The sequence below is a fragment of the Suillus clintonianus genome (assembly GCF_016758775.1).
Source record: "Suillus clintonianus strain FC179 chromosome Unknown DEU56scaffold_152, whole genome shotgun sequence".
Taxonomy (NCBI): Eukaryota; Fungi; Basidiomycota; class Agaricomycetes; order Boletales; family Suillaceae; genus Suillus; species Suillus clintonianus.
The window spans coordinates 19,123-46,359 of NW_024539376.1; the positions used below are offsets into that span (position 1 = coordinate 19,123).

General features: G+C 48.4%; 8 protein-coding genes across 8 annotated transcripts; 6 read left to right on the plus strand and 2 right to left on the minus strand.

Annotated features, from left to right (window-relative positions):
* Nucleotides 1-308: 308 nt before the first annotated feature.
* Nucleotides 309-3,483, plus strand: DEU56DRAFT_748037 (uncharacterized protein; the record flags this gene model as incomplete). The annotated part of the gene is made up of 5 exons (XM_041349318.1): nucleotides 309-800; nucleotides 857-1,147; nucleotides 1,197-1,509; nucleotides 1,609-3,075; nucleotides 3,137-3,483. The coding sequence occupies 5 exons, from the start codon at nucleotides 309-311 to the stop codon at nucleotides 3,481-3,483; spliced, it is 2,910 nt and encodes a 969-aa protein (XP_041201990.1).
* Nucleotides 3,484-4,609: 1,126 nt separating this feature from the next.
* DEU56DRAFT_717703 (uncharacterized protein) lies at nucleotides 4,610-5,500 on the plus strand (the record flags this gene model as incomplete). Its single annotated transcript, XM_041347626.1, has 2 exons — nucleotides 4,610-4,708; nucleotides 4,994-5,500. Coding segments are annotated over 2 exons (606 nt in total), but the record flags the coding sequence as incomplete, so codon positions are not given.
* Nucleotides 5,501-6,790: 1,290 nt separating this feature from the next.
* Nucleotides 6,791-9,264, plus strand: DEU56DRAFT_919038 (uncharacterized protein; the record flags this gene model as incomplete). The annotated part of the gene is made up of 11 exons (XM_041358206.1): nucleotides 6,791-7,025; nucleotides 7,069-7,151; nucleotides 7,395-7,644; nucleotides 7,701-7,799; nucleotides 7,847-8,001; nucleotides 8,052-8,433; nucleotides 8,481-8,518; nucleotides 8,570-8,902; nucleotides 8,957-9,032; nucleotides 9,068-9,155; nucleotides 9,189-9,264. The coding sequence occupies 11 exons, from the start codon at nucleotides 6,791-6,793 to the stop codon at nucleotides 9,262-9,264; spliced, it is 1,815 nt and encodes a 604-aa protein (XP_041201992.1).
* A 1,273-nt stretch (nucleotides 9,265-10,537) lies between these two features.
* Nucleotides 10,538-12,203, minus strand: DEU56DRAFT_984839 (uncharacterized protein; the record flags this gene model as incomplete). The annotated part of the gene is made up of 15 exons (XM_041360010.1): nucleotides 10,538-10,679; nucleotides 10,743-10,768; nucleotides 10,829-10,872; nucleotides 10,933-11,043; nucleotides 11,104-11,193; nucleotides 11,259-11,313; nucleotides 11,367-11,443; nucleotides 11,496-11,528; nucleotides 11,590-11,620; nucleotides 11,682-11,710; nucleotides 11,768-11,867; nucleotides 11,926-11,958; nucleotides 12,009-12,028; nucleotides 12,082-12,091; nucleotides 12,150-12,203. The coding sequence occupies 15 exons, from the start codon at nucleotides 12,201-12,203 to the stop codon at nucleotides 10,538-10,540; spliced, it is 855 nt and encodes a 284-aa protein (XP_041201993.1).
* Nucleotides 12,204-14,702: 2,499 nt separating this feature from the next.
* Nucleotides 14,703-15,933, plus strand: DEU56DRAFT_984840 (uncharacterized protein; the record flags this gene model as incomplete). The annotated part of the gene is made up of 7 exons (XM_041360011.1): nucleotides 14,703-14,748; nucleotides 14,782-14,802; nucleotides 14,856-14,915; nucleotides 14,971-15,105; nucleotides 15,164-15,395; nucleotides 15,451-15,502; nucleotides 15,558-15,933. 7 exons carry the CDS (start codon nucleotides 14,703-14,705, stop codon nucleotides 15,777-15,779), a joined length of 768 nt encoding a protein of 255 aa, XP_041201994.1. The 3' UTR covers nucleotides 15,780-15,933.
* A 702-nt stretch (nucleotides 15,934-16,635) lies between these two features.
* Nucleotides 16,636-17,171, plus strand: DEU56DRAFT_839228 (uncharacterized protein; the record flags this gene model as incomplete). Its single annotated transcript, XM_041354908.1, has 3 exons — nucleotides 16,636-16,638; nucleotides 16,729-16,944; nucleotides 16,997-17,171. The coding sequence occupies 3 exons, from the start codon at nucleotides 16,636-16,638 to the stop codon at nucleotides 17,114-17,116; spliced, it is 339 nt and encodes a 112-aa protein (XP_041201995.1). The 3' UTR covers nucleotides 17,117-17,171.
* A 2,833-nt stretch (nucleotides 17,172-20,004) lies between these two features.
* Nucleotides 20,005-21,739, plus strand: DEU56DRAFT_919041 (uncharacterized protein; the record flags this gene model as incomplete). The annotated part of the gene is made up of 12 exons (XM_041358207.1): nucleotides 20,005-20,080; nucleotides 20,145-20,177; nucleotides 20,236-20,255; nucleotides 20,313-20,417; nucleotides 20,473-20,505; nucleotides 20,561-20,574; nucleotides 20,627-20,724; nucleotides 20,832-20,891; nucleotides 20,947-21,081; nucleotides 21,139-21,370; nucleotides 21,429-21,480; nucleotides 21,536-21,739. The coding sequence occupies 12 exons, from the start codon at nucleotides 20,005-20,007 to the stop codon at nucleotides 21,737-21,739; spliced, it is 1,062 nt and encodes a 353-aa protein (XP_041201996.1).
* Nucleotides 21,740-22,660: 921 nt separating this feature from the next.
* Nucleotides 22,661-25,439, minus strand: DEU56DRAFT_761371 (uncharacterized protein; the record flags this gene model as incomplete). Its single annotated transcript, XM_041350527.1, has 12 exons — nucleotides 22,661-22,726; nucleotides 22,780-22,809; nucleotides 23,284-23,301; nucleotides 23,376-23,488; nucleotides 23,554-23,695; nucleotides 23,890-24,228; nucleotides 24,350-24,474; nucleotides 24,642-24,715; nucleotides 24,798-24,960; nucleotides 25,046-25,186; nucleotides 25,222-25,256; nucleotides 25,327-25,439. The coding sequence occupies 12 exons, from the start codon at nucleotides 25,437-25,439 to the stop codon at nucleotides 22,661-22,663; spliced, it is 1,359 nt and encodes a 452-aa protein (XP_041201997.1).
* Between the last annotated feature and the right edge of the window lie 1,798 nt (nucleotides 25,440-27,237).

The following is a 27,237-nucleotide window of genomic DNA, read 5'->3' on the forward strand; positions in this document are numbered from 1 at the left end:
CAGAGGCAGTTGGGTCCTGTATGGACTGTTGAAAGGTAAGGCGCATTGTGAAGGGGTGAGCGTCGAGATTGACATCACCATAGAATTTACAATATGAAGAATTTCATATAGGTCCGACGGTCCTTTGCGATGATGTGGATCAGGGGATTTTTCGCCAATCCCTGATGCGCGTGCTGACAGAGATTGCAGATTTGTTATGTTCATTATGTAGTGTGGGGTGGTGTGCGTTGGAGAGGTCAGTACGGAAAATGCCGGAAGATTGAAAGCTTACTTACATCATACTAGCATATGTCTTGCTGCTCGCTCTCATGTATCACTGTCCGTCATGTGGAAAAGCCTTTCAGGACCACACATCTATTGCTCGTCATATGAGCCAACCTCGGTCTGGATGCAATACCTGGCTGGAAGATATTATCAAGCTTGACTCCATCATCCCGCCACATGATTTCACGCACTCAGCAGATGTCGAACCTCGTGTTTCTCAAGAACCAGAATTCGGAAGCGAGACAATGCTGGATGACTTTGGTGACATTAGTGGTGAAGAAGTGAATATCGCGGGAGCGCACAGTGGAACTCAGGACGAGGGCGGTGAAGTTACCGACTACTTTCCCGACCCCCCGCTCGCCTATGAGGATGGCTACACCTTTTTGAGCCTATTTGAGACTGACAAAAATAGTATATATCGCAAAACCAACCTTTACTATCCATTTAGCAGTCGGGCAGATTGGCGAGTTGCAGCGTGGCTGCTTAGTTCAGGCCTGAGCATGGGGAAGATTGATTCCTTCCTATCGCTTGAAATGGTGAGTGTTCGAACCTTTCAAACTCGCTGCCATCCCTTGACTTTCGGGATTTTTAGATCAAAGATTTACCGTTGTTGTTCTGCTCAGCCAGAGAATTACGGGGTCGAGCTGAGATGCTCCCCAGCGGTCCACGTTGGATGTCCCAAATAATTCCAACATCGCACCCTACAAAGTCGCCCGTGGTTTTGTATTGGCGTGACCCTATAGAGTGCATCGCCAGCATCTTCAATCACCCCTTATTTCACGGTCGTTTGGACTTGACACCTCGCAAGGTGTACTCCACTGCAGAGAGACTGTCTCGTGTATACACTGAATGGATGACGGGCGATGACGCCTGGGACATGCAGGTATGTAGCAAGTCGAATCTCGATGTCTCCGGCTCATTTATATTTGAAGTCGGCGATACCTAGCGGCGCAACCCTCCTCGGCACCATCCTATCCTCCGACAAGACAAACATCACCGCATTAACAGGCGATCGCATTGCTCATCCGCTTCTAATTAGCCTTGCAAACATACATGCCAGTACACGACTCAAGTCTTCATCGAGCTCTTTTGTTCTCACTGCCCTACTTCCGGTCCCAAAGTTCGTGCATAAGAAGAAGCGGATGAAGGGTGTGTTGGAGGACCGCCTTATACATCAATGTCTAGATATTGTCCTCGAACCTCTGAAACAGGCCGCTCGCAATGGTATCATGTTGTCGGACCCCAGTGGACACAGCCGTTATTGCTTCACCCCGCTTGCGAGTTACATCGCCGACACCCCCGAAGCCATGATGCTGGCCACTGTTGGTGGAAAGACGTCACCAGTGACCATGGCGATGTACAAGCAGTTCGGGGATGACTTCCAGCATGAACCCCGAACGAAATCAACAACTCTTGCGCAGCTTGCTGTTGTGCGCTCGCGCGCTGATCCTCTTGATATTGAAGCTTTCTTCCGCGAAGCCCAGAAGTGCCGTCTAAACGGTGTCGCTGAACCATTCTGGCGGGACTGGATACTTGCGGAACCCTCCCATTTTCTTACACCGGAACACCTCCACCACATTCACAAGGAATTCTGGGATCACGATGCACAATGGCTCATTTGCATTGTTGGAGAGTCCGAGATCGATTTCCGGTTTTCCATCTCGCAGCCCGTCACCGGTTATCGTCACTTTCATGCAGGCATTTCAAGGCTCAAACAAGTCACCGGTCGCTGCCAACGAGATATTCAACGATATATCATTGCACTATGCGCGGACGCAGCACCTCCTGGTATAATCACTGCCATACGCGCACTCATGCAGTTCCGCTATCTCGTGCAGCCGCCGCGCATTAATGGTGACGATCTTGAGCGCATCTCAAGGGCATTGGATGAGTTCCATGCCAACAAGGATGCAATTATTGACGCCGGAGCTCGCCGAGGGAAGGGCAATAGACCCATCACCAACTGGTATATACCCAAGTTGGAGCTAATGCAAAACATTGTTCCGAGCATTCGAAACTCTGGCGTCACAATGCAATGGTCTGCGGATGTCACGGAACATGCACATATCAGCGAAATCAAAGACCCTGCAAGGGCCAGCAATAACAACAACTACGATCCCCAGATATGCCGACACCTGGACCGCGCTGAAAAGTGTCGTCGCTTTGAGCTCGCTACCAGCCTTTTAGATTCGACTACGAAGGAGCCAGAGGACTTAGACGCTGACGCTGACGTTGACGCTGACGTTGACGCTGACGTTGACGCTGATGTTGACGCTGATGTTGACGTTGACGCTCAAGATATTCCCATTGAACTTTCCGCGACACAGCAACACCCAGGTCGTCCAGTCACAAACTATTTTGCCATCGCTAGGGCACTCCAGTTCAGGGATGCGGCTTTAGTGCCCATTCCATTACGCTCATTTGCCATTGGGCGCACTGCCTTTCATGTCGGATATGATCCCTCCATCAGGAGTATCTCCGTCGATGAAGTCGCCATCAAATTTTCCCTCCCAGATCTACGGCCAGCTATCGCTGACTTCCTTCAGCGTGAGGCAACTTACGGACCCCAGCATGTCCACGCGATAGGCGGTCCAAGAAGGGCTGGGCCTATGACTGTCCTTCCATTTGACAAAGTTTCGCTCTGGTACAAAATCCGTTTGCAAGAGACGAACTTTCACGATGGTTGCACCATCAGACCGGCTCAGACATTGAATTGCGCTCCACCTAGTGACCCCTGGATTCTAGGCCGTTATGACACGGCTATCATTGAGACTACTGCAGGTTCCTCATGGCCTAGTGGTCGACTTTCAGGTATGTTTTTGTCTTGTGTGGTGTTACCCATATCCTAGCCTAAACTACTACCCACCTGTAGGTCACACTGTTGCTCAGATCAGACTCATCATGCGGCCTGTTGGTAAGAGCGGCACACGCTGGTCATGGATGGATCGTTTTCTCACTTATGTGCAACGCTTTGACATCTCGCATGATCGCGATCCGATTACACAGCTGCACCTGCTCAAACGAGCAAAACGTTCAAACGGAGGTCGGATGGGGGACATTGTACCAGTCTCTCAACTCCGGGCGCCTATCAACCTGATCCCTCGCTTTGGAGCAACTGCGGATAAACGTCTAACCACCTACAACAGTATGGAGCATGCCACGGAGTTTTGGTTGAATGAATATTGGGAAAAAAACACTTTCTTCGCGCTATCAGGATAGTATTTGATTCATGCTGAGATTAGTTTGTGTGCCATCATTATTGGCTTAGTTACTTCCATTTGTATCCTAGTACCGTTGTTTCTCCCATGCTTTGTTCTTCGTGCCTGTCAAAATGCCAGCTGCGCGACATTGCCGAACAATTGACCTAGGGATGAAGCTGTCATCCTTCCTTTCAGCTCCCCCGCTCCACGACACAGACGCTATGGATAAATTCACTGATTTGGAACTCAACCGTTTGATACTCCAAGAACCCCCGCTCGCCAGAAAGGACAAGGACAAGCTCGGCTACATCTTGTCCCTGATTTTCCAGTCGTGCACGGTTGAAGTTCCCAACGCGAAAGATCTTGCTATTCCGTTGAGGAAATTACCTTCCAATGCCGGGCTCGATCACCTAGAAACCTTCACTCTGAAGCCAGGTGGAGATCCGATGGTGCACCTGTATGATAGCGCAAAACGTCAATGGAATTGGCCACTTTCAAAACAGCGTAAACGTGAAAAAAGCGACTTGGTTCAGGGAGGAGGGAGTAGCATGGGTGAGAAGTCAGGAGATTGGGTATTGATCGATGAAGCAACCCAATCTCAGTTGTCCTCTGGGAGTCTAGGTGTCCCATCCACCAGTGAACTTACCGCGAGCAAGTTGCCATTCGCCGATGGGGACCTATTCGCTGATGAGGGGCCAGAAGTTGGAGAGGAGTCAGAGGTTGAGGAGGGGTCGGAAGTTGGGGAAATGGAGGAGGACTCACTCGAAGCGCCCTCGATTAAAGCCGAGGATCCATCAACGATGGAACAAATTTTCTCATCGTTCTTTAACATTGTTTCTGTTGCTCTCATCGCATCGCAGCCTAAACTCGCTCGGGCACACGACTTATCGCGCACCTGGAGTGCAGCAAACTCATCTCGCCCAGTACCCGGTGAAGAAATTCCACGGAAACCAGATCTTACCTTGCTGGATGATGTTGAGGCTAGGTGGGATACGATCAAAGCGGTATGCGAGCTGACATCCAGCGCATACCAACCTTCAAGCACCCTTGCGAAGACTCTCGACACCAAAGCTTACCTTCTTCTGAAGCACCAACCCTGGAGACGGTTCGCATTATTGATATCGGTGTGCAATAGCTATCGCGATCTTCGCGTTCACGTGTACGACCATTCGGGGGGTGTCGTGAGCCCTTGCACTAGCATCCAAAAGGAGCCTAACAAATTCTTGCGCATCTTGTCGTGCATCGTCTTCGGCAATCTAACATGCATCGGGTATGACCCCACTATCACCATCTTCGCGCATACGCTCCAGCAGACACTGAGATCACACTCTAATTCCCCCTCCCCCCCCCAGATCGAAAGTTCCTCTGACACACCCTCCCACCCCCGCGAGATCGAGAGCACGCCCTATAACGAGATTGAGAGCGCACCCTCCTGCAACGAGATCGAGAGCGCATCCTCCTGCAACGAGAACGAGATCGAGAGCACATCTTCTCAGATCGGCAACCCCCTCTCTGAGGAGGGCACAGAGCGCGCTGAGGGTGACTCCGCTGAAGACGACTTCGTCGTGGAGCTCCCTATAGAAATCCCTCAAGATCCTACAGTCCACGAACCTCTACCACGGCCGATCGGAAAAATACGTGTCAAGGACCACTACTACGATATCTTGGAAATTATTTTTTCCAGACAGGGTCTTGTGGGTCGCGGCACCGTTTGCTATCTGGCCAGGAAGGACGGGGAGGAGTTTATTATCAAGGATTACTGGGCCATGGGGGGAGATGAAGAAGCCTTGAATGAGATCCACATGATGGAGAAGATGAGCGGTGTCCGCGGTGTCCCCAAGCTTGTCGAATATTGGCTTGTCGAGTCCGAGCCCAACAAGGTTGATCAAACGCAGAATTATCGGTTCAAGTCCGTGCGAAGCCTGAAAGGCACATTCCGTACTCATGTTCGCGTTGTCTTGAAGCCCCGCGCGCGACCTTTGCATAAATTCCGCACAAAGTTAGAGTTGTTGACGTCGATACGAGATATTGTGCAGAGTACGTACCATACATTGCAATTTAAAGCTTTTGCTGACTTACCATTAGTTCAGAAGGAAGCGGTGGAACAGCGCAAGGTCCTCCACCGTGATTGCAGTCTGAACAACTCCATGATTGAGGACGATGGTAACGGCTCCCAAGGAATGCTGATAGATTGGGAGTTTGCGGTGAAAATCGCCAAAAATGAGACCTACACTGTTGGGGGCACCGTAAGCGTTTTTAATTCGTAGAAGGGTCGGTACTAATGAAGCGCGTTAAGGGCACATTACCTTTCATGTCCCGAGCACTTCTCTTCCAGCTTCACCTCAAGAGTCCAGGTGACATGGTGGCGCACAAGGGAGCCTCGAGTTCGAAACCATACCCAGCCCCCCTGATCAAGCACAGCTACCAGGATGACCTCGAGTCCGTGTTCTACGTGTTCATCTGGATTTTGATCGAATTTAGAGGTCCCCTTGGCATGAAGCGCATTCTGGACAAGAGTTGCACTTGGATACCGCATGAATGGTCCGCGTCCAAGTTCAAGGCGTGCTGTGATAGTAAAACATCGTTCTTTTTTTACGAAGAACACTACGCCAAGGAACTCACCAACCAGATCCACCCGTACTTCAAAAACCTCCTTCCCGTTGCATTGGAGTGGCATCATCTGATAAGAGACCCGAAGAACGTAGGTTTCGACGACAGTGATTTCGATGTTGAATAGACATATCGCGACATTTCCAACCAACGAGTTGTCGCCTCAGCTCCTGGTCTCAACGTGGTTGCTCAAGGCACTCAACAAGGCTGACTCGGAGGCTTCAAGCAGTGGCGAGGAAGGGGAATCTGAATCACGGTTAGTTGCTGAGCCCATGGTGCGCAACAAAAACAAACGGGTTATTGATTATCGAATGGACGATGGAAGCTGTGCCCAAGCCGAAAAGGAGCAAGACTGGATAGGGACTCGCACACATATACATGTATCATTTACATTTACATTGGTCATTCGAGTCACGTGATATAACATGCACTTCCGAAAAACGTAGCACTGACTCATTGATATGAATTCTTACCTCTACTATTACTCAAACTTCGACCGGCGAAATCTTTTAATCATGCCCTGCGGGTCAGCGCTTCAGCCCTTGACACACATTTCCACACTGCTACCCACGAGCCTGTCAGTCGACTCCGAGTCATACTTCCAAAAAGCGCTTGTGATGCTCCTTCGTCAACAGACTATTAAAAGCCTTCAAGGCAAGTGTCCGGTCCACAATTACTGCACGCTATCATCATTCCTTCTGGTGTCAGCTCCAGTCATGCCTTCTCAATCTCAGAATCACGCTCGCGCTAGCCCTAAGAAGAAGACAAAGCGTAAAGCTATCGACTCTGATGGGCAGCGTGTTTCAACAAAGAGAACGCGGGCTGGGGCTGAGGCACCCCTTGTGTTGCAGCCGACTTCTGATGTCGCCAACTCTCAGGCTGTGCCCCCTCGACGTTCCGGACGTCATGGTGCAGGACAAGGAGGCAGAGCCAGTCAACTAGAGATAATCGGTAATCTCTTGGGTGCCTCGACACTGAACCAGTCGACCCAAAGGCTCCACCTCTCTTGACTCGGATGTTCCTAACAACCCGCTTGCTCCGGAGCCGCCTCGTAAGGGTCGTGGAAGCCACTCAAAGGTAGGTTTTCTTATATACTTAAAGTCGCAGTGACAGGCTTATAACGCTGGATATATATTCAGAAGCCCCCCCCCCGCCATACAGTGCCTCCAAGATGACGGATTCTGCAGCTTCTGGACCTCGGGCCAAAAAAACAAAGGCAACGAAGAATGCTGCTCCCCCTGCCTTAGATTTTGAGGCCCCGAACCTCCAGCCCAGGCTTGTGCACCGCGAAGCTGGGCGCAGCGATTTGGATTTGCTCAGCATATCGTTCCCCCTGGCACAGAGCCTGACCTTCAAGCACTTAACAATTCTTATGTGGCTGCGGCCAGGGAGAAGCAGACTTCTTCAGCGACTTTAGGTACCACTGGACATCTTCCCATTGCTGTCGTCACCTCTGAAAACCAGCATTCGGTGGTACCTTCAAATCGCACATTACCTGCACATCAATCCTATGCTGACTCAGACTTGTATCAGAACCTCGACCCTGCCCTTCGACCAGTCAATGATGAACGTTTCAATCAGTATGAACCGCAAGACACAAGATCCTGACAGTTCGGGAACATCTAGCGAAGGCGGTGATGGAAGTGCTAGCGATGAAGAGGCAGATCACACAGACTGACAATGTTGGCTGGGGGGCAGCACATGGGCGCATGACTGCACATCCTGGTAAGCTGTTAGTTATCACCGTTGTGAACACACTAAGAGAGTGACAGGATTCTCGAAGGAAGATTTACCATCCCAACCCCGCGTTGCCCTCGCGCTTCCAACCGACTTCGAATTTCAACATTCCCGCGATGAAGGTGACAATGATGCGGAGAGATCTTTGGTAGCAAATAATAGCTCCAGCGATGATGATACTGTGACCCAGGTATAGTTTATATAATTTCCTGAAGTCCGCTAATTTTTTCTTTCCTACAGCCGGCTGATCCCCAACCAGATGACGTGTTACAACTTCACCACAAGAAAAATGGACGCCCTCGCCTTCCTGATCCTCAATTTCTCGAACTCTTACATCACGCCGAGACAAAGAAACCCAACCACAAGTCAAGCAACACACAAGCCAAGACTGCATTGGCGAAATCTGACGAACCAGGCGAAGGACCTAAAGCTACTCAACTGGGCTGGTATGGTCCTCAGTTGGAAGAGCTTCCTCGAGGATACGAAGGGCGAGTGCCAGCGTCCAACACGCGATCGAGAACCCTATTCCCGAAGCTGGTCAAAGACTTGACAGGTTCTGTCAACGAGGTACTCATGGCCTCACTTGTCGAATGGCTCGAAAGTGGTCAGCACGTCGAAGAGGGTACGTCTTTTTGTGTTTGCTCAAGACATTACTCAAATGTCTACCAGGTATCTGGCCTGATCACAAGCACGATATGGCCAAGCTGGTATGTATTTTTGTCGTTGCGTGTCCGATCACTAATGCGCTGTTATTTTAGCTGTATGAGGATTTATCAACCTGGCGCTCAGACCTCAAGAAGATTGTGATTAACATTGTGCCTTCTATGTACAATCTTATCCCCCCACCCCACATCCCCCCCCAACAACGTGCCGCCTGGGTCACAGCTGCCGCTGGGGAGTTGCTGGAGGATGCTAAGTTTCTGCGCAATGGTCTAGATGACCTCGGCAAAACCCAAAACGCCGCTCATCCCGCGCTTCGCGAGGCCGTTATTTCTTTCTTTTACACATCATCTTACCGCGTCGCTCGCAGGAGGCCTGAAATCTTCCGGACACAGTTACCACTCGAGTGCTTGGCATTAGTTTGCACCGCGGTATGTTTTCTGCGCTTCTATCTTACTAACAATCTACTGACATCATTTCTGTAGGTTAATTGTGTCCTGGACGGCCTTGCTAAGAACGGCAGCGGAAAATCATTTCCGAAGTTTACCGCGAAGGAATACGGTTCGTTGTATAGCCTTACGGTCACTAAGCTGCAGGGGATCTTGGAACATTCTTACCATGGACCGAAGCTAGTGCAACAGCTCCGTTCCTGGGCTCGAGCTGGATGGCAAGGGCTTTTATTTCGTGATGTTTTGCATACTGACGAAGTTCGCACAGGGCGGAATCCTACAAGGTGGATGGCGGCTTCAATGATGCCGCGAAGCATTCGCATTTGAAATTTGTCCTTGATTGAGGTCTTAGCACTATTCCCCCGCACTGATTCTATCTCGAGCATCATTCCCGCTAGTGTACAATGTATCGCGTTTTCCGCCGCCGTGTTTGCTATCTGATTGAATACCATCAAAGTTTGTTGATCATTGTGCTTATCTGTACACGTGTGGACTGGTTGGACAGTGAGCAGCGGTAGTACAATGGTGCTTATCTGTACACGTGTGGACCAGTTGGACAGTGAGCAGCAGTAGTACAATGATATATTATTGACAATCTATGTACAATGAGCCTTCTCTGTGAGTCTGTAAGTTGTCTGTACGAAAATTTACAGAGTGATGTGGTACTGTAGTGAACTGTACAGAAGGGACCAAGCTGTATCGCTTGGGCTCTGTACAGAACTGTACAGTTCTGTACAGAGCCCAGTAGTTTGCTGATGCACCAGTCGGCCGAGCGCTGTCGATATTGCAGCAACGTGCTACATTCACCCAGCCGGTGTAGATGGCTGTCCAACTCTACTTCCGCAGTCTCTTGCGCCTCTCGCAGCTCTTTCCACTACAAAACCGGAAGGAGGTTTGAATCACTGACCGTGCTGGTGAATTCTGCGATTCACCTACTGAACCGGTGATTAGTTGGTGACCGGTGCGAAACAGGTGATTTAGCGTCACCACCTATTCGGGTGATATTCAACGCTTCGCAAGCCACCATATTCACCATTCGACATGCGGTTGTTAGCCACTAGCTCTGTCAGTTATATTCACCAGTTGAAACAGAATTCGCTGTTGGGAGACCCGTTATTTTAACCGGTGCCATCGGACAAAAGGAAACGGATCAACGAATCGGCACTTGCCGATTCGAATGAATCATCTTTCTCCGATCGTCCATGATGCATGATGCATGATGAGTGACCTCCTATCGCGGTGAGCGTGATCCTGCGTTGAACGCCTGAAAGGTATATGAGCAAGAATTCGAGTCCGCTCAACTGGACGATTGCACTATCCTGCCTTTGTACTGTAACAATCATCCTATACCCACACTGACGGATGAGTTCACATTTCAGAGGTAGTTGCAATATCATAGTATACTACTGGCATCGTAGACAAAGGACTCGCAAGATCGTACGTATCAGTATTCATGTACATTTTCGTCAAAAGTCATCATGTGAACGATCCTCGCTGCCAGGATTACTTATACCCGTCAAATTCGGTGTCTCTCCGGGCGTTGTCCTATAAATTAAGCCAGTGACCCCGATAAGCCATCTCCACCTAGTCCAAACCTTAATAAGACATCACACTATATCACACGTACGGTATGGAATCTAGATCTGGCGTGTCGGGCCAAGAATCACACACAAGGCCAGTGCCAACCGCCTGCTGGTCGATACGCCAGAGATAGAGGTGCATGCGTGTGGCGAGGATTGCAATTAAAAAGCCCTGTAAACTGTATATGCATGTTTAGAGCTATTATCAGCAGGGACTCGCAAAAGAAGCTGCAGGAGCGTACTCTTCGAGGACGGTGTAGAATGCGTTCTGGATGTGCGGGACATCAATGACTCAATCAGATTAATGGCTATTGAGAAGTGGACGTACATCTGGAGCTAGCACTGGCATGAGGATGTTCACGGTCGAGAAAACTATAGAAGCCATAGCCATCACCAATGAGCACGGAGACACATGTATCAGTCTTGACTTACGCAGACCGATGGCATAGTATAATATATCATGCTTCACCAGGATAGCATACAATGGACTTTTGGTTGATCGCCAGGTTCGTACAACACATATCAGTGTTAGGGAGATCAGTTCTGGGGAGTGACAGTAAGCCCGTGTCCGTAGTTGTGTGATCCCAGTTCCCGGAGACATACCCACTTGAAACACAAACACCAGAAGAAACGGCAAAAGTACCTTCGACAGTGGTTGAGCTCCGGTAGCACCCTGTGATGCCTGGGATCGCGCTAATTGTAACTATGAAAATGAAGTGAATGTGTGCGAGTAGGTGCAGGAAAGCGAGAGCACGAACCATATGAGGTGGTAATACTGGTGAGGAAAATGCTAATGAATGAAACAGTGGTAGCCTGATTGATCCCATCAACAATGAGCTTAGGTGTAGGGAGGGCATAGAACTCACAAAAAGGGAGGTGATCATCGCTACGAGTACAATTTTATTTCTGTTCCAGAGTGCATACGTTCTGAGCACAAAAAAGCCTGGATGAAGCTGATCAGAAGCACGTGTATGTTGCGGAGGAAGGAGATATACATTCAGAGCATGTGAGTGAAATCACTCCGAAACCTGTAAGAGGAAAGAACAGCGCTCGACAAGGACGTGCATGCAGCATGTACAGTACACGTACATGAGTAAGTATCGCTCATTATCCGACATTTCTGGTGAAGTCATGTAGTAAGCATCGTTCGTCAGTGGTAGGGCCGCTGCATGTTCACGTACATCAGGGCTCTCGTTCGAGGTGAATCCCACTGGAGTACAACCTGTCAGTTCACTGCCGGGAGAATGTGTGCGGGAATTGAACGCACGATATACTAGGTTCATGATGACGAGAAAGAAGGGGACATGTCGTGTAACGATATAAAGGCCTTTCACCTTGGACCAGCGCGACTGAACCAGAAATATCCACTTCAAACAGCATATCATCAATGTCAAACCGAGGCGTATCACGGATTAGTTGCAATACCTCTTGTTCAAATGAACAAGCATAGTCATAGGTCTGGATGAACCAGTCAACGGGCAAACGGGAATAGATTGAGACAAGCCTACCCAGAACACGCCCATCGCCGCTGAGCTGTCAAGTCAGAACGAGGAAGAAGCAGTTCAGACTGTAGTGATGCACCGTATAGGTACTGATAGCAATTGGTAAATCTGTTATCATCTTATCATCGTATTAAGAAAACGACGCACTGCTAAGAGCTGCAGGCTCTGGGCCGCTTCAATATCGGCAGCCGAATAATCCATCTGTTTGCGTTCAAAAGGTAAAAGAATGGGTTTTGCGCACACATCGTGCACCCTCTTATCTCTTATGAACAAGTGGTCTAAAAAGCCATTCGGATTCGCTTAATAATCGTGATCCGGGGTGTTTCAACTGGCTGTACCAGGTAGGGCGCAACTTGATATTTAAAGCTACATAGTACCAGAATTTTTTTTTCACAGATAACATTGCCATGGCCATTGAGACACTGCATGCAGTTACGTACTGTATATATAATTCGATTCGAACATCACGAAATTGATTCGGGAGCTTGCGTGTGCTCATTGTGCTGGTAGTTGAAGCCTGGTTCTTGGTGCTTGCTCCTGAAAAGCTTGACGTTTGAAACACCATTAGTCCTTAAAACAACCACCTTGGAGGGACCTACGTTTCCACAAGATGTGATCGCCGTGATGATAATGCAGAAAGCTGATGGAAACCAACACGTTAACATAATGGTGTCGGTCTAGGGACAGTGCGGAATGTGGTGGAGATGGTTATCAATGGGACAGCAACACTAGTTTTGATTACGAGAACCTTGCGAGCAACCGGACATTGTCAGAAATGCGGGCCATCAAAATATTGACATGGAGCCCTCACCTGTTGAACTAACTGCTACTCCGGCATGCATTGCACCAAGTAGTACTAGTCGCCATCGAGCAGAATCCTCAAGGAGTGTGCTTGTCTATTAGAAGGGATGGATTGTCGGATGATTGAGTATGTTGAGGGATCAGCATTTGCTTTCCGTCGTTTCGCAGTACTGATGTACTCACTGTACAATTCCATTTGACATCGCGGAACTAGCGCTGATGCTTATACCAGATGAACAATGTATTAATATCTTCCGAGATCATATTGGAGGACGTAACTATGGAGAATGCGAGGTGTTGGTTGGGGTCATCAGCCTGAGGCCTGCGGTTTGCGAGCGTGGGTTTTCTTTGTTGATCAAAGCATCAGCGCTAGCTCTGCGATATCAAATGGAATTGTACGCATGAACGCATGAACGGGTGGTAAGCGCTACATTGCTACGAAATGGGTTTGAACTTTAAATTTGAAATTCGAGGGGAGCAAGAGTGCCCATGGGAGGCCACACTCCTCACTGGCGGAATGCCCGATTGTGCTTGTGCTAATCAGAATGCTGCGGCATCTTAGTTGAACCAATGAAGGTTTCGTCTTCCTTGTATTATGGCCTACTCAGCTGCAGGCTGCATGCGTTCATGTTCGGAGAGTCGTGAAAGCAGTGCCGACAGGTACTACGGCAGTTGGTAGATTTTGTAGCAGTGTCCAAGGTGAGAGATCCAGATGCAGGCAATAACTTATGTCGAGAAATTTACATAATGTGTCGAAAATAAGCTTGGCGATGGGAGGGGTCCGGTTGCATTTTTCTGAGCCTCAGAAGTTCATTCAAAACGTTCCCACACACCTGGATTTTTTCACAATTTTCAACAGGTCTCAGGACGTGACCACTTTTTTGACAACAGCGTTTTTAACCATTAATAACGGTAATATTCAACAGCTGTTGAAAAAAGTGACTTTTCAACCGGAGGCTCAGTATCGTGCATATATTCAGATCTACACCTGCCCTGTATCACCCTGGACCCCTCCCTCCCCATAGAACGTCCACCAGAGAACGTCTACAAGAACCCAAACACCAAACCCAGCAACCAGCGAAACACACACAGAACAGAAACCCATCTCCAAAGCCCCAAACAGGCCAACCACACTCTCCCATCACGAAGTTTGGGGTAAATTCCTGTACTGCGTCTGAGCTTGTGCAGCGCGTGCGTAGTAGGCGAGGGATTTTGAGGATTGGCAACAGGTGAGGGCGAGACGGCCTGCGCCGAACAGGAAGAAGACGCCTGTTTTGGTGTTAATGGAGGAAGCGAGTGAAGCAGCGAAGAAACATCAGACAGTGCAGCGAAATAACACAAAAGACACACGCACCATTTAGATACCTCCTCAAATTCTACTCCAACACTCTCACAGCCTTGCGCACATCGGCACCTTCAAACATAAACGCAGAGAGAACGAGGTGGAAGATGAGTAATGACATATTAGATCGCCCGTTGGACGCCTTGTGTATCTGTTAAATCCATGTTAGCAGTTATGACTTTGCACAGACAGCATGGGCTCAATGCCCCAATTCGAGAACGCCTGTGGAAGAACAATGACAAAAAAATGTGACTACTCACTCCGCCCCCCAGCACTCTCTACCAACTCCACTCCAAACTTCCTCTCACCCTTATACCCAAAAAGCTCCACCAGCGCGAGGAGTTCAACATATCCCAGGCGCGCTACATTGGATTATTATATTCTTTGTATGTCTGCAAGGCTAACAAGTTGACACCGCACTGTACTAATAAACCATATCTCACATTCAGCAGCTACACACTATGTATGTATCCCAAACACATTGTTCATTTATTCTGACTGGCAGCATGTAGGATCTCTCCCAATCGCGATGACAGACATTGTGGGTATTTGGCACCATGCCTGACATTCCCATTCAACCACTGACTGCACTCCTGCACAGAGGTAAGTGAAAATCTCAGAAATCTTGATCGTTAGACATGATTGCAACAGCTGTAAGTTCGTTTGAAGCGTTGAATTCATCAATGCACATCTGACGCTGGGTTTTTCAGGCAATATCCTTTATTTTATATGGACATGGACACCTATAGTCGTCAATGCCCTACTGAGCGGTGAGCTCACCTGCCGTACTTTAATGATACTGACTTGACTGAAATATTATCCAAGTCATCATGACGACTCGGTTACATGCCATGTATGGGCGATCCAACAAGATACTCATCTTTCTCGCTGCAGTCTTGCTGGTTTCCACAATCGCCACCGCAGTTCTGACGATAATTGGAAATCTGGGCTATTCAGGGGGTAAGCGTTGATTATCGATGACAGCCTTGATCACACGGGACTGATGAACAAATACTAGGGGAGTCGGTTCTCTCTGGTTACCATATGTGCATTTTCAGATTGGACTCAGGCGACAATGGTCTGAATGATGACAAGATGATATCCACCGCCATATGGGATATTCTCGCCCTGTTTCTTGCAATCCGGATTGTTATAAAACATTTCTGTGAACTGCGACAATTGCAGAGAGGATCGACCATTGGGGACTATTTCACGGTGTTGATACGAAGTCACGTGTTGTACTTTCTAGTGTGAGCTCGGTGATTTACATGTTATCTTGTTTTGCTGAAGTTCTACACGAGCTAGCTTTGTTGTCATGGCTTGCTTCACTCTTGGGGCACTGTCTCCAAATATCATGGTGCGCTGATCCACGACTGATATCTGCGTCTGGTCATTGTTGATTATGTCTACAGCACTCACCTTCCCTGGGAGCTAATGCGTATGGCGGCATTCTCTGCATTGCCCAGGGGATCCATATGTGTGTGCTGGGACCACGTCTGATCCTCAGCATTCGTGAACATAACGCTAGGCTCGTGGCGAGCTCCGACGCGGAAACACACATGACGTCCATTGCTTTCCAGGCTGGTGGAGATGTGTTGACTGGTGGAGATGCATTGACTGACGGAGATGTGTAGCGCTGTGAACCATCCAAGTGATCAACTCCGGATGTCCAGGGAGCATGTATATATTTTATTTCGACTTCGTTGTGCTATTTAAGTGTAGGTGATATGGTATAGGAAGTTGATCCCTGTATTATATGTTGTTTCGGAGGATAGAATTACGTCTGGCAATGTCGTGTTGCATCACTACGGGAACTACACAGCTGTAACACTGTAACGTGCATGCACAGAGCCTCCTCATGTCTCACAACCATTGCTTGCAGGTTGTGCTTCGCCAATTTCTCCGTCTGAACTGACATACATATTGATGGATTCAACGTGTGGACTTGGTAAGGCACGAGTTGTGGCTGTAAACGCTGCGCATAGTGCCAGCGTCGTCTGAAATAATGAGAACACCAAACATACACGGTGTACCTCGACAGGAATACTGGCGCTCTATCGACTTCTGCATTTTTTCCCAGCGTAGCATCTTGTGTATCATTTGTGTTGATATCGAAGACTCTACGTTCTTGGGAAAGGTTGCGACGTGCAATATGATATCTGCGAATCTATGCATAGGACTCTGACGCGTCAGATCCTGTTGGGGCAGAATACATGATCTTGGATAAGGTGGGTTGCCAAAAAACTAACATATCTCGTCTAGGATACTTCACCCATACACTACGCACCCAAAGTTCAAGGGACCCCTGCTAACCAGAACTGGGGGATCTCTCCGAGGAGGTCAAAAAGACCGTAGTGACGCAGGTTGCACACTATTTCACGGAGATATGCTATCTTCGATTTGAAAGCGCAGGATCTCTTTGCTTGAGCCCTCTTTCACCTCACTTTGTTGTTTGATCGATAATAAGCACGCCGTTCTACCGCGCTCTTGATGGTGTTGTCCGGATTCCCGCCACGCCTGTCTTGCAAGACGTCAAAGTTTGCTATGCCCTTTTGGTGCCCAATATAAACGCACGTGTGATAGATCGATACCGATTCGAGTCGAGTCACTGGCTTTATCGACTTTGAAGTAGCCACCATCGCGCCTCTATGGGAGTGCGCAGTGATCCCACGATGGCTGCAAGATGTGGATGGCCCAGAGTCCAGTTACGAAGGCGGGACCAGTGAAGAAAGAAGAGTCTTGCATGCTGCTTTTCTTTCAGCAATGGAAGGGTCGGCTCGATACCTGGAGTGGAGAGGCGTATCAGATGGGTCGTCCTTTTCGTCGGCTTACAGACATGTTGGACTTCCAGGGAAATGTTTGCGCTTCTAACGACCATGGTATCTGGTTGGATGAATGTCCCGAATGGGCCAAAACCCACCCCAGGATGGGTTGCCTGAAACGCACCATAAAATTGATACATACCTCGTAACTCTTTCTCAATCTATAATAACAAACATGGAACATAGAATATGCTGTCTTGTTTCCTGGCGACATGGGAAACAGATGAATATGTTAAGAACAATAAGTATCAATCTCAAGTTCGAGCATTGCAGGACTCACGTTGGCTATTCATATGCAAGCCGAAGGTAACTCGGACTCAGGCGAATCATTTTCATCGCAATAACCTCCCTTGGCGCGAGGGCGATCGCGTGGAACACGTAGGCGAGGTCTGAGGTTGGAAGGAGAAGTTTGTCGGATCGGGAGAGCTATTTACGTGCTTTGCGGGCGACAAATCTCTGTGTTTGGTTAACGTTAGGTTTGGGTGGGGATGGAGAATAGGAACGGGTGTGAATAGAGATGGGTAGAGGGATGGAAGGAAAGGGGAAGCATGGAAATGAAAACGAGAAACACACCTCGACAGGAATACTCTTTCCCGCGAGTTTCTGCCTAAGCCCTTGGACGTTCTCCATCAGCTACTTCGCTTCTGCGTGCTCGTCGAGCGTGGCCAGGCATGCTGCCTCGCCGTACTTGTATGTTGCTTTGGACCACTAGGTGCAGCGAGGTGATAATGAGATATTGACGGGTGGGCAGTAGAGAGATAGAGTATTTGGAAGGAAAGATATCGAGAGATAAAGGGAAAAGATTGACACACGAACGAAACAATCATAAGCGAACACGAACCAAACGAAGGAAAGAGAAACTCACCGTAGCCTCACCTCCAAGCTTCCCCCACCACGATCTGCTTTCCGCGACTCTGCATAAAAGAACCCATCAGTATCCTTGAAACGCACGCATATACCTACACAAAAACCAAACCCCACAAAGCACAAAACCAGTGAAACACGTAGAGATCAGAAACCTACCTCCGGAGCCCCAAACAAGCAACTGCACTCTCCCACAAAATGTGGTGCATTGCGTCTGAGCTTGTGCAGCACGTTTGTATTGTGCGAGGGCTTTTGAGTTGGGAATGGATGAGGGCGAGACAGCCTGTGCCGAACAGGAAGAAGACACCTGTTTTTGTCCTGGTGGAGCGAGCGCGCGAGCGAAACAGTGGATGGTCATTAGACAGCGCAACGAAATAATACACAATACACACCACTCGGATACCTCTTCGAATTCCACTCCGACACTCTCGCAGCCATACGCACATCCACGCCTTCAAATGTAAATGCAGAGAGACCAAGGTGCAAGATGCATCGATGAGTAGTGACATATTACAGATCGCACGTCAGACACCTTCTGTGTCTGTTAAATCCATGTTAGCAATGTAGACTTTGCACAGGCACTATGAGCTCTATTTGAAAAACGAATGCCGGTAGAAGAACGATAACACAAAACATGACTGCTCACCCTTCTCGACCACCCACCCATTTGTACCCCACTACCCCAGCCCACTCCAACAACTCTTCCCTAAACTTCCTATCACCCCTATACCCCAAAAGCTCCACCAGCGCAAGGAGTTTTCCAGGCATCCACGAGGTGGGACATGGTGAGGCCTAGATATACGTCGGAGCGGAAATGGGGGTCCATGGATGGAAGGCGGAGGGACGATGTGAATGGGAGCGGAGGGACGGTGCATTGATGGTGGGATAATGGATGCGGGGACATGAGTTCATGTGTACATGCGAGTCTGGGGAAAAGAGAAGGGGGAGGGGACGTGGAAGGTGTGACGGAGATTGCAAAGCTTGCAGTGCTTCAAGTTGATTGTGGCTGCGTTTCTTTGATATCTGCTCCCGCTTCTGCGCCTCCTCATGATGTGGAATTGGAATTGGGATAGCAACTAGCAGCTCTGGATGTACAATATGAACTGGCAGCGACTGAGGCCGCTTCGGATCAGTGAGAATATATTAGCTATAGGGAGCACAGTTTCCTCCAATTGCGGTGCGTAGCTTGATCATCTTAGTATCCGGGGAGCTGCTCCAGTGCTCTATAACCAACGCTCCTTGTTGGGTAATACCATAAGCCTGAGGCGCTGAAGAGCTCGAAATCTTTTGTACTTGCCCTGTCAAATGTGTCATACACGGCCGATCGGGCTCAATTTGGTTAATTTAAAATTTTCCCCAGTACTACTACTCCGGACTCCGCAAACTCGTCGAGTCATTGTGTCGATGTCTCAAATCAACTCCGTCCACCGAATAGCCTCAGAGACTTGTCAATAGGCAACTAAGGTATGTCTAGGAAGGAAGGAAAGAGGCAATAACGGAAACAAAAACGCACCTCGACACGATCGAATCCTGAGTTTTCCCTGATTCTGCAGAAATTCAGCATCAGCAATCGCGCAACTATCCAGCTCCTCCATCAATCTGTTCAGAGGCTCTGCGCATCTGCGACGCATAGCCTTGATGTAAGAATTCTCTCATAAGTAACTGGTCTTGCAAACTGAGCCCACCCAAGCCCGGTATATCACCGCCGCGATCGGATGATGTCTGGGAAAGATCATCAATAACCACGCCGAAGTAGATTTTAACTCAGGCGTTCCTACCAGTCTGTCTGATGTTGCAAATATCACTCTGACCCTTGCACATCCATCATCATAGTGGTCCGTTCTCTGTCACGATACGGCTCATATAATGAAGTCCTGCGGTTGGTCTTGTTCATCGATGGCTAACATTTTGTGATTCCTGATGGAACTGATGCAGAATCCCCAAAACAGCAAGTTTCATCACGAACAGATATTCCGGTGTTCAAATATTCCGCGGATTGCAGACGTAAGTTACATCAAAGTTCTTCGAACGACGGCTTCTCACTACTATTCCTTTTCTACTTTCTGTGATCAATGAAGATTGTGATTCGAGACACGGCCATTGTCCAGCCTCATCACTATAAAAGCGCTGGACGGTGGTGGGTCTGTACGAACTCCATACGCCTCATCCTGATATGACCATCTATGTCTCAAATGATCCCACTTGGTGGCCATTCCTCAGTGGTACTCAGTTTTCTAGCTATTTTCAAGGTTCGTAGAGAACAAGTGGCATGACGATGTTGACGTCTCGCTATCATTGACTATGGTTTCACAGTTGCATCTTTCGCTGTGGTGGTGTACGATTGGGGTGAGCGAGATAATGCTTTATGAGGGGATCATTGATATATAAGTATGTGGTACTCAAGCATTAACATTCGCACAAGAGGTTAGTTGATGTCATAATCTGCGCAGCAATCTCACATATCTGAGAATGCTGTAATAGTTCGAACTCATCTGGGTGAGCAGAGTCCCGTATCAGAAGCAAAGCAATGCGGCTAACTCGGGGCAGAGGCAACGCTGGTCCTTCATGACCATTCTGTATATTTGTGTACGTTATTTCATGAGCGAAGTCGACATTTTGTGCTGACTTCAACATATGCTAGGTCCGCTACATTGGATTACTATATTCTCTGTATGTATGCAAGGCTAACACGTTGACACCGCACTGTACTGATCAACAATATGAATCAGCACCTACGCACTATGTATGTGTCCCCAAATACACTCTGTTCATTTCTTCTGACTGGCAGCATGTAGTCTTTCTCCCAGTCCCGGTGACAGACATAGTGAGTATTCGGCAGCGACGCCTGACACTCCCATTCTCATTCAACTACTAACTGCACTCCTACACAGGGGTGAGTGACAATCTCAGACAACTTGATAGTTAGATATGACTGCAACAGCTGTAAGTTCATTTGAAACATTGAGTCGATCAATGCACCTCTGACACTGGGTTTTCCAGGCAACATCCTTTATTTCATAATCATATGGATACCTGTCGTCGTCAATGCCATGCTGGGCGGTGAGCTCACTTGCCGTACCTTACTGATACTGACTTGACTGAAATATCATCCAAGCCATCATGATGACTCGGATACACGCCATGTATGGGCGATCCAGCAAGATTCTCATCTTTCTTGCTGTACTCTTGCTGGTTTTCACAATTGCCACCGGAGTTGTGTCGGTAATTGCAAACCTGGGTTATTCAGGGGGTAAGCTTTAATTATTGATGACGGACTTGAGCACACGGGACTCATGGAAAATACCAGGGGAGGCCGTATTGTCTGGTTACTATGTCTGTCTTTACAGTCTTAACACAGATGCGATATTTCTGAATTATGACGTGGTCATACCCACCGTAATATGGGAGATCCTCGCCTTTCTTCTTGCAATCCGGATTGTTATAAAACACTTCCGTGAACTGCAACAATTGCAGAGAGGATCGACCATTAGAGACTGTTTCACGGTGCTAATGCAAAGTCACATGTTGTACTTTCTAGCGTGAGCTCGGTGATTTGTATGTCGTTATCCTGTTTCGCTGAAGTTCCGCACATGCTAGCTTTGTTGTCACGGCTTGCTTTTCTCTTGGACAACTGTCTCCAACTATCACGGTGCGCTGACCTGCGACTGGCATCTCCATCTGACAACTCCTGGTCATGTCTACAGTTCTCAACTGGTTTGGGAGGTGATGTGTATGATGGCATTCTCAGCATTGCCCAGGTGTTACAGATGTGTGTGCTGGGACCACGTCTGATCCTCAGCGTTCGTGAATATAACACCAAGCTCGTGGCCAAGTCCGACGAGGGAACACACATGACGTCGATTGCTTTCCAGGCTGGTGGAGATGCGTCGACTGGCGGAGATGTGTAACACTGGAACCATCCAAGTGATCAACCCTCGATAGTGGGCAGGGGACATGTATATATTTGATTTCAGTTTCGTTGTGGTATTTAAGGATAGGTGATTTGGAGGATATATGTAGGAACTTCGTCCTGGTATTTATTTCGTGTTTTGAAGGATAATATTATGTCTTGGAAATGTCATGTTACATGGCTACTGGAACTACCTGTCAACTTATGCGTGCACGGAGCCTACCGACGTCTCGCAATCATTCAACGAATACGGATTTGTGTTTCTACTTCTCTACCTAAATATGATGGATCCAATACGTGGGCTTCGCAAGGTGCGAGTTGTGATCGTAAACGGATGCCGTCTGGGAAACACTGGGATAGTACCAGTGTCGTCCGAAGTCATGAAAACACGAGAAACGCACCTCGACAAGAATATTGTTCCATAAGGTGTTCTGTCTCATCGTTCAGCCCTTGTATGCATGCGCTCCATCAACTTCTGCGTATTTGCCCAGCATGGCATCCTGCTTCATCGTATGAGTATGTCGTTTTGGACCGCTAAACATTACAATATTTGCGCAAGTATGACAGGAAAAGTCCCTAGGAGCATTTGGACCCGCAGCGGGTTCGCTGCGTCAGCGAGACCTAAAACGTTAATCAGGTATGTCACGGTATGGACTGTCGACATCACCCAACTGCCGGCACATGATATGCATCAGCATTCTCGCCATCTTTCAACGCTGCGCATGATTGTCTTTCATATAAGCTGACAGTGGTGGTATAAGAACTGTCGCGTTTTAGTCGTCCCGGTCCCTTCCACTTCAGCCTTTGGAAGTCGAAGGTGCTCGCGTTTATTTCCATTGCGATCGACATCTTGGATTGCCATCCAAGAAATCTGCAACTGGGGTGGAAATCTTGTACACGGCCGCTAAAGCAGTCCCTGCTATTTGGGCGAGTCCGCACCGTATGGAGCTGTGTAGTAGAAGTTCGCATGATTCTTCCGGAGTGCCTGTGGGTATGAAATGAGTCGGCACAATGTGACATAACATTTATCACACATACCAGTAGGAGGAAAGGCGTCCGATGGCATGTCTGTCACGTTTGATCAATGTTTCATAGAATCAGACAAGATGCGGAAGATTCAAATTGGACCATAGGATTCAAAATGTCCCTATGATATTTGACCGACAGCACAAGGTCTCCCTGAGTATACTATGTCAACTCGTAAAACATCCATATGCATCAGGATCGTCCAGCTCAGCCAGATATCTAGACGCAACTCCCATAAGCCCCCCCAGGTCCAAACCAACGATATGTATGTAGGTATGCAGGTATCACCCAATTGCAAGTAAGCAAAACCACCACGCGCGGATAGACAGAAAGACAGCACGTATCGATAGATATACGAATAGATATGACGTGAAACTGGGTCCGTCAGTATGCACGGGTATCACAACAGGCGGTTCTGATCTAATGCTTCTAACGCTGCATTCGTCCTTATGTGAAGTGCGTTCTGCAACAATCAAGTCAGTCTTCGTTCGTTCTGCTCTAGGACACGTTTCGTACCTCTAAACTGTATTTACTCTGAAAATGAGACATCCAACAGTGATGAGACGGAGAAATATTGACGAATCCAAAGCAGCAGTCACTCGACGTACCTTTCGCCCAGCAGCGTTCACCTCAAGCGGCTTTCCAGAAATCACAAGGTTAAACTGAGTCCTTGCACCGTCCTGGTCGCCTGATCTCGCTAGCAATCTTCCGTACTCAAAATCTAAGAAAAAAGCAAATCAGAAAGTCGGCAAATTCTGAATGAACGATGGAGCAAAACACACTCACACGCAAAATACACGATATAGTGGTCCAAATTGATGTTAGGTCCGTGCTTGAAGACAGCACGGAATGCACCTTCCGAGTACGCGCGCGCGTCCTCCGGTGAGAACGAGATTTTTCCGTCAGGCTCGAGCTCAGCGTCCGGGTCCTAGATGGACGTGCGTCAGTGAGAGTATTTAATGGTCGTGAAGAATTGTTGGAAGACGAAATGACGGGCAGGGAACTTGTTACCCCTCACGAAAACGATCCTCGAGATCATCAGGACCTCCTGAGCAAGAAAGAGCCAATGCCCAAACACGCTAATCCCAACGAAAAAGCCCGACACAAAAAACACACACGCACCGGATATGCCACAAACCGCCAACACCCGCCCTCCAAAAACCGTGCAAGACAGACATCATCCCAATACCCACTGCGCGACTCCAGCTTCTTATCATTTCCTTTCTTAACCCCACTCGCCTTCCCACTACCCACCCCACCACCACCACTTTCACTCCCTTGCGACGAAAGCACCAACCCCAACTCTCCCAAAGCACCACCAACAGCAGGAATGATCTCCCTCGCAATAACCTCCCTAGGCGCATGGGCGATCGCGTGGAATACGTAGGCGAGCTCTAGGGCTGGGAGAAGAAGTTTGTCGGATTGGGACAGGTATCTACGGGCTTTGCGGGCGACGAATTTCTGTGTGTTTGGTTAGCGTTGGGTTTTTGGATGGGTTGGAGGTTGGTTTGGGGATGGGTAGAGGGATGGAAGGGAGGGGGAAAGCATGCAGGAAGCAAGTAAATGAAAACGAATAACACACCTCGACAGGAATACTCTTCCCTGCGATTTTCTGCCTCAGCCCTTGGACACGCTCCATCAGCTTCTTCGCTTGTGCGTGCTCGCCGAGCGTGGCTAGGCATGCTGCCTCGCCGTATGTGTATATTGCTTTAGACCACTTGATACACCGAGATGACAATACGTGATTGAGGGATGGGGAGTAGAGAGGTCAAGGAATTGGGCAGAAAGAGATCGAGAGATAGAGGGGAAAGATTGGCGGACAGAGAAGACGATTATAAGCGAAAACAAACCAAAAGAAGGGCAGGGAAGCTCACCGTAGCCACTCATCCAAGCTTCCCCCACCACGACCTGCTTTCCGCGACTCTGCATAAAACAACCCATCAGTATCCTTGAAACGCACGCATATACCTACACAAAAACCAAACCCCGCACAGCACAAAACGAGCGAAAAACACAGAGCTGAAACGTACCTCCAAAGCCCCAAACAAGCAACGGCACTCTCCAACCACGAAATATGGTGCAAATTCCTGTACTGTATCTGAGCTTGTGCAGCGCGTGCGTAGTAGGCGAGGGCTTTTGAGGGTTGGGAACGGACGAGGGCGAGACGGCCTGCACCGAACAGGAAGAAGACGCCTGTTTTAGTATTGGTGGAGCGAGAGAGTGAAGCAGCGAAGGTACATCAGACAACGCAGCGAAACAACACAAAATACACACGCACCATTCGGATACCTCTTCAAATTCCACTCCAACACCCTCGCAGCCTTACGCACATCCACTCCTTCAAATGTAAACGCAGAGAGAACAAGGTGGAATATAAGTAGTGACATATCACAGATCGCACGTCGGACGCCTTCTGCGTCTGTTAAATTCATGTTAGCGTTTTGGACTTTGTACAGACATTATGGGCTCCATCTAACAATTCGAAAACGCTATTTGAAGAACCATAATACAAAACACGACCACTCACCTCTCTCGACCACCCGCCCATTTGCACCTCACCCCCCAGCCCTCTCCAACAACTCTGATCCAAACTTCCTATCGCCCTTGTACCCAAACAGCTCCATCAGCGGGAGGAGCTTTGCAGGCATCATACTGAGCACGAGGTAGGACATGCCGGGCCTAGGTATACCCCGGAGCGGAAATGGGGGTCTAGGGAGGTATGGGTGCATGGATGGTGGGGTGGGAGATGATGGGAGCGGGGATGTGAGTTCGTTTGTAGATGTGAGCTTGGGGAAGGAGGAGAAGAAGAAGGGGACGCACGTAGAATGTATGACGGAGGAAGACCGGGTTATCATCATCAACTGCTCAGCGGGTAGTAGATATCATGGATGTAAGATGAATCGGGCGATCGGGATTTTCACATAGGCATATGAGCCTTGTTAAAATACCTTCCAAGATTGAGATGTTTTTATTGTGGACGAAAGGTGTGTCTGGTTGAAGTTGCACTTGCAGTCGGTGAAAATTTCGGCGTGATCAATGGTTGCAATTGGTCAAGAGAGTGAGGCTATTATTAGACTTCAATGTACTTTCTTTCCGTCTGGTGTCAAATATGTTATTTTCTTTTCACCAGTCTATGTTTACGCCCTCGCCTGTCTATGATTCACCGAAAAAAGTGTCCTGTTTCGGATGTCAACCTACCCACTGGTGTGCCATCGACGAATCACTCAGGATGAGCAATTTCGATATTGTCATGCAAGCAGACCTGGTACCATATGACATACATTACCAGTGCGTATTGTCTGAACCGCTTCTCTTTCTTATTGTAACTTGACAGCTTGGCGTTTCTGGCTACATTCTGGGTAGGCTTGTCCCTATCTATTCCCGTCCGCCGTTAAATTCGATTATCCAGATATGATTATGCTTATTCAGTCCACGAACTTGAAGAGGTGATCCACCTGTGCCGTGATACGCCTTGGCTTTGATATGGATGCTAATACATTGTTTATAGTAAAAAATCCTGCTTCGGTTGCGCTGAACAAAGATAAAAAGCCTTTTTATTGTTATACGACATGTCCCCCTTTTTCTCATCTCCAAGAACCCACTATACTGTGCGTTCATCTCATCCCGATAATGGACTGACATATTGTGCTTCAGTGACCTTCAGCTCGAACGAGACCCCCACGGTATGTGGACGTGCAGCAGACCTACTCACTGACAAATGTCGCTTACTGCGTGACTTTGCCAGAAATGCCGGATATACGCATCGGTTGCTATAAAATCCATCGTGCTCGAGTGCTTTGCCAGGTTGGAAAACAAGTACTGGTGCCGGGACCTTGCAAATACTGCTGCGGCAACTGCCACGAACTCATGGGTTGTTCGTCCATCGGCGTCACAGCGTTCAGAATATTGTCCTGAACCTCTCTCAAAGTCAAGGGGTGTTTCTCATCCCGACTGCAAGCTTCATCTCTCATTTTCCCACCCAGATACAATCCGAAATAGTTTCTGCTCTACGATCAACCCTCGCACATGCCATAAAGCTCCTACAATGGTAGCACCAGCATTTATGTTTTTAGAACATGGAGCACGCGCTGGAGTGTTCTTCTGATGGGTAACTAGTGTTAGTGAGTAATATAACGGAATTCCGAGGTACACTGCTTATGGACGACAGATTACCCGAGGTGCTCGAACAAATGGAATATTCAGCTGACGACGTCGCAGCAGCCACGAGTTTGCGATACTTAGGGGTGCGTTGTTTACTAATACGAGGGCGAGTTCATTATAGATATACCATGTGCTGCCACCAGTATCTATACAGTGCGTACGGTCGGTATTTGCTTCTTCTTCGTCCTCACTTGTCAGTTCAGCGGCTCTGGCTACATTCTTGGTAGGTTTGTCATGCACCTGTTCTGTGATACTCGGTTTTGACATCGATGTTATGCTATTTAAAGTAGACATCCGTGTTTCGGTCGC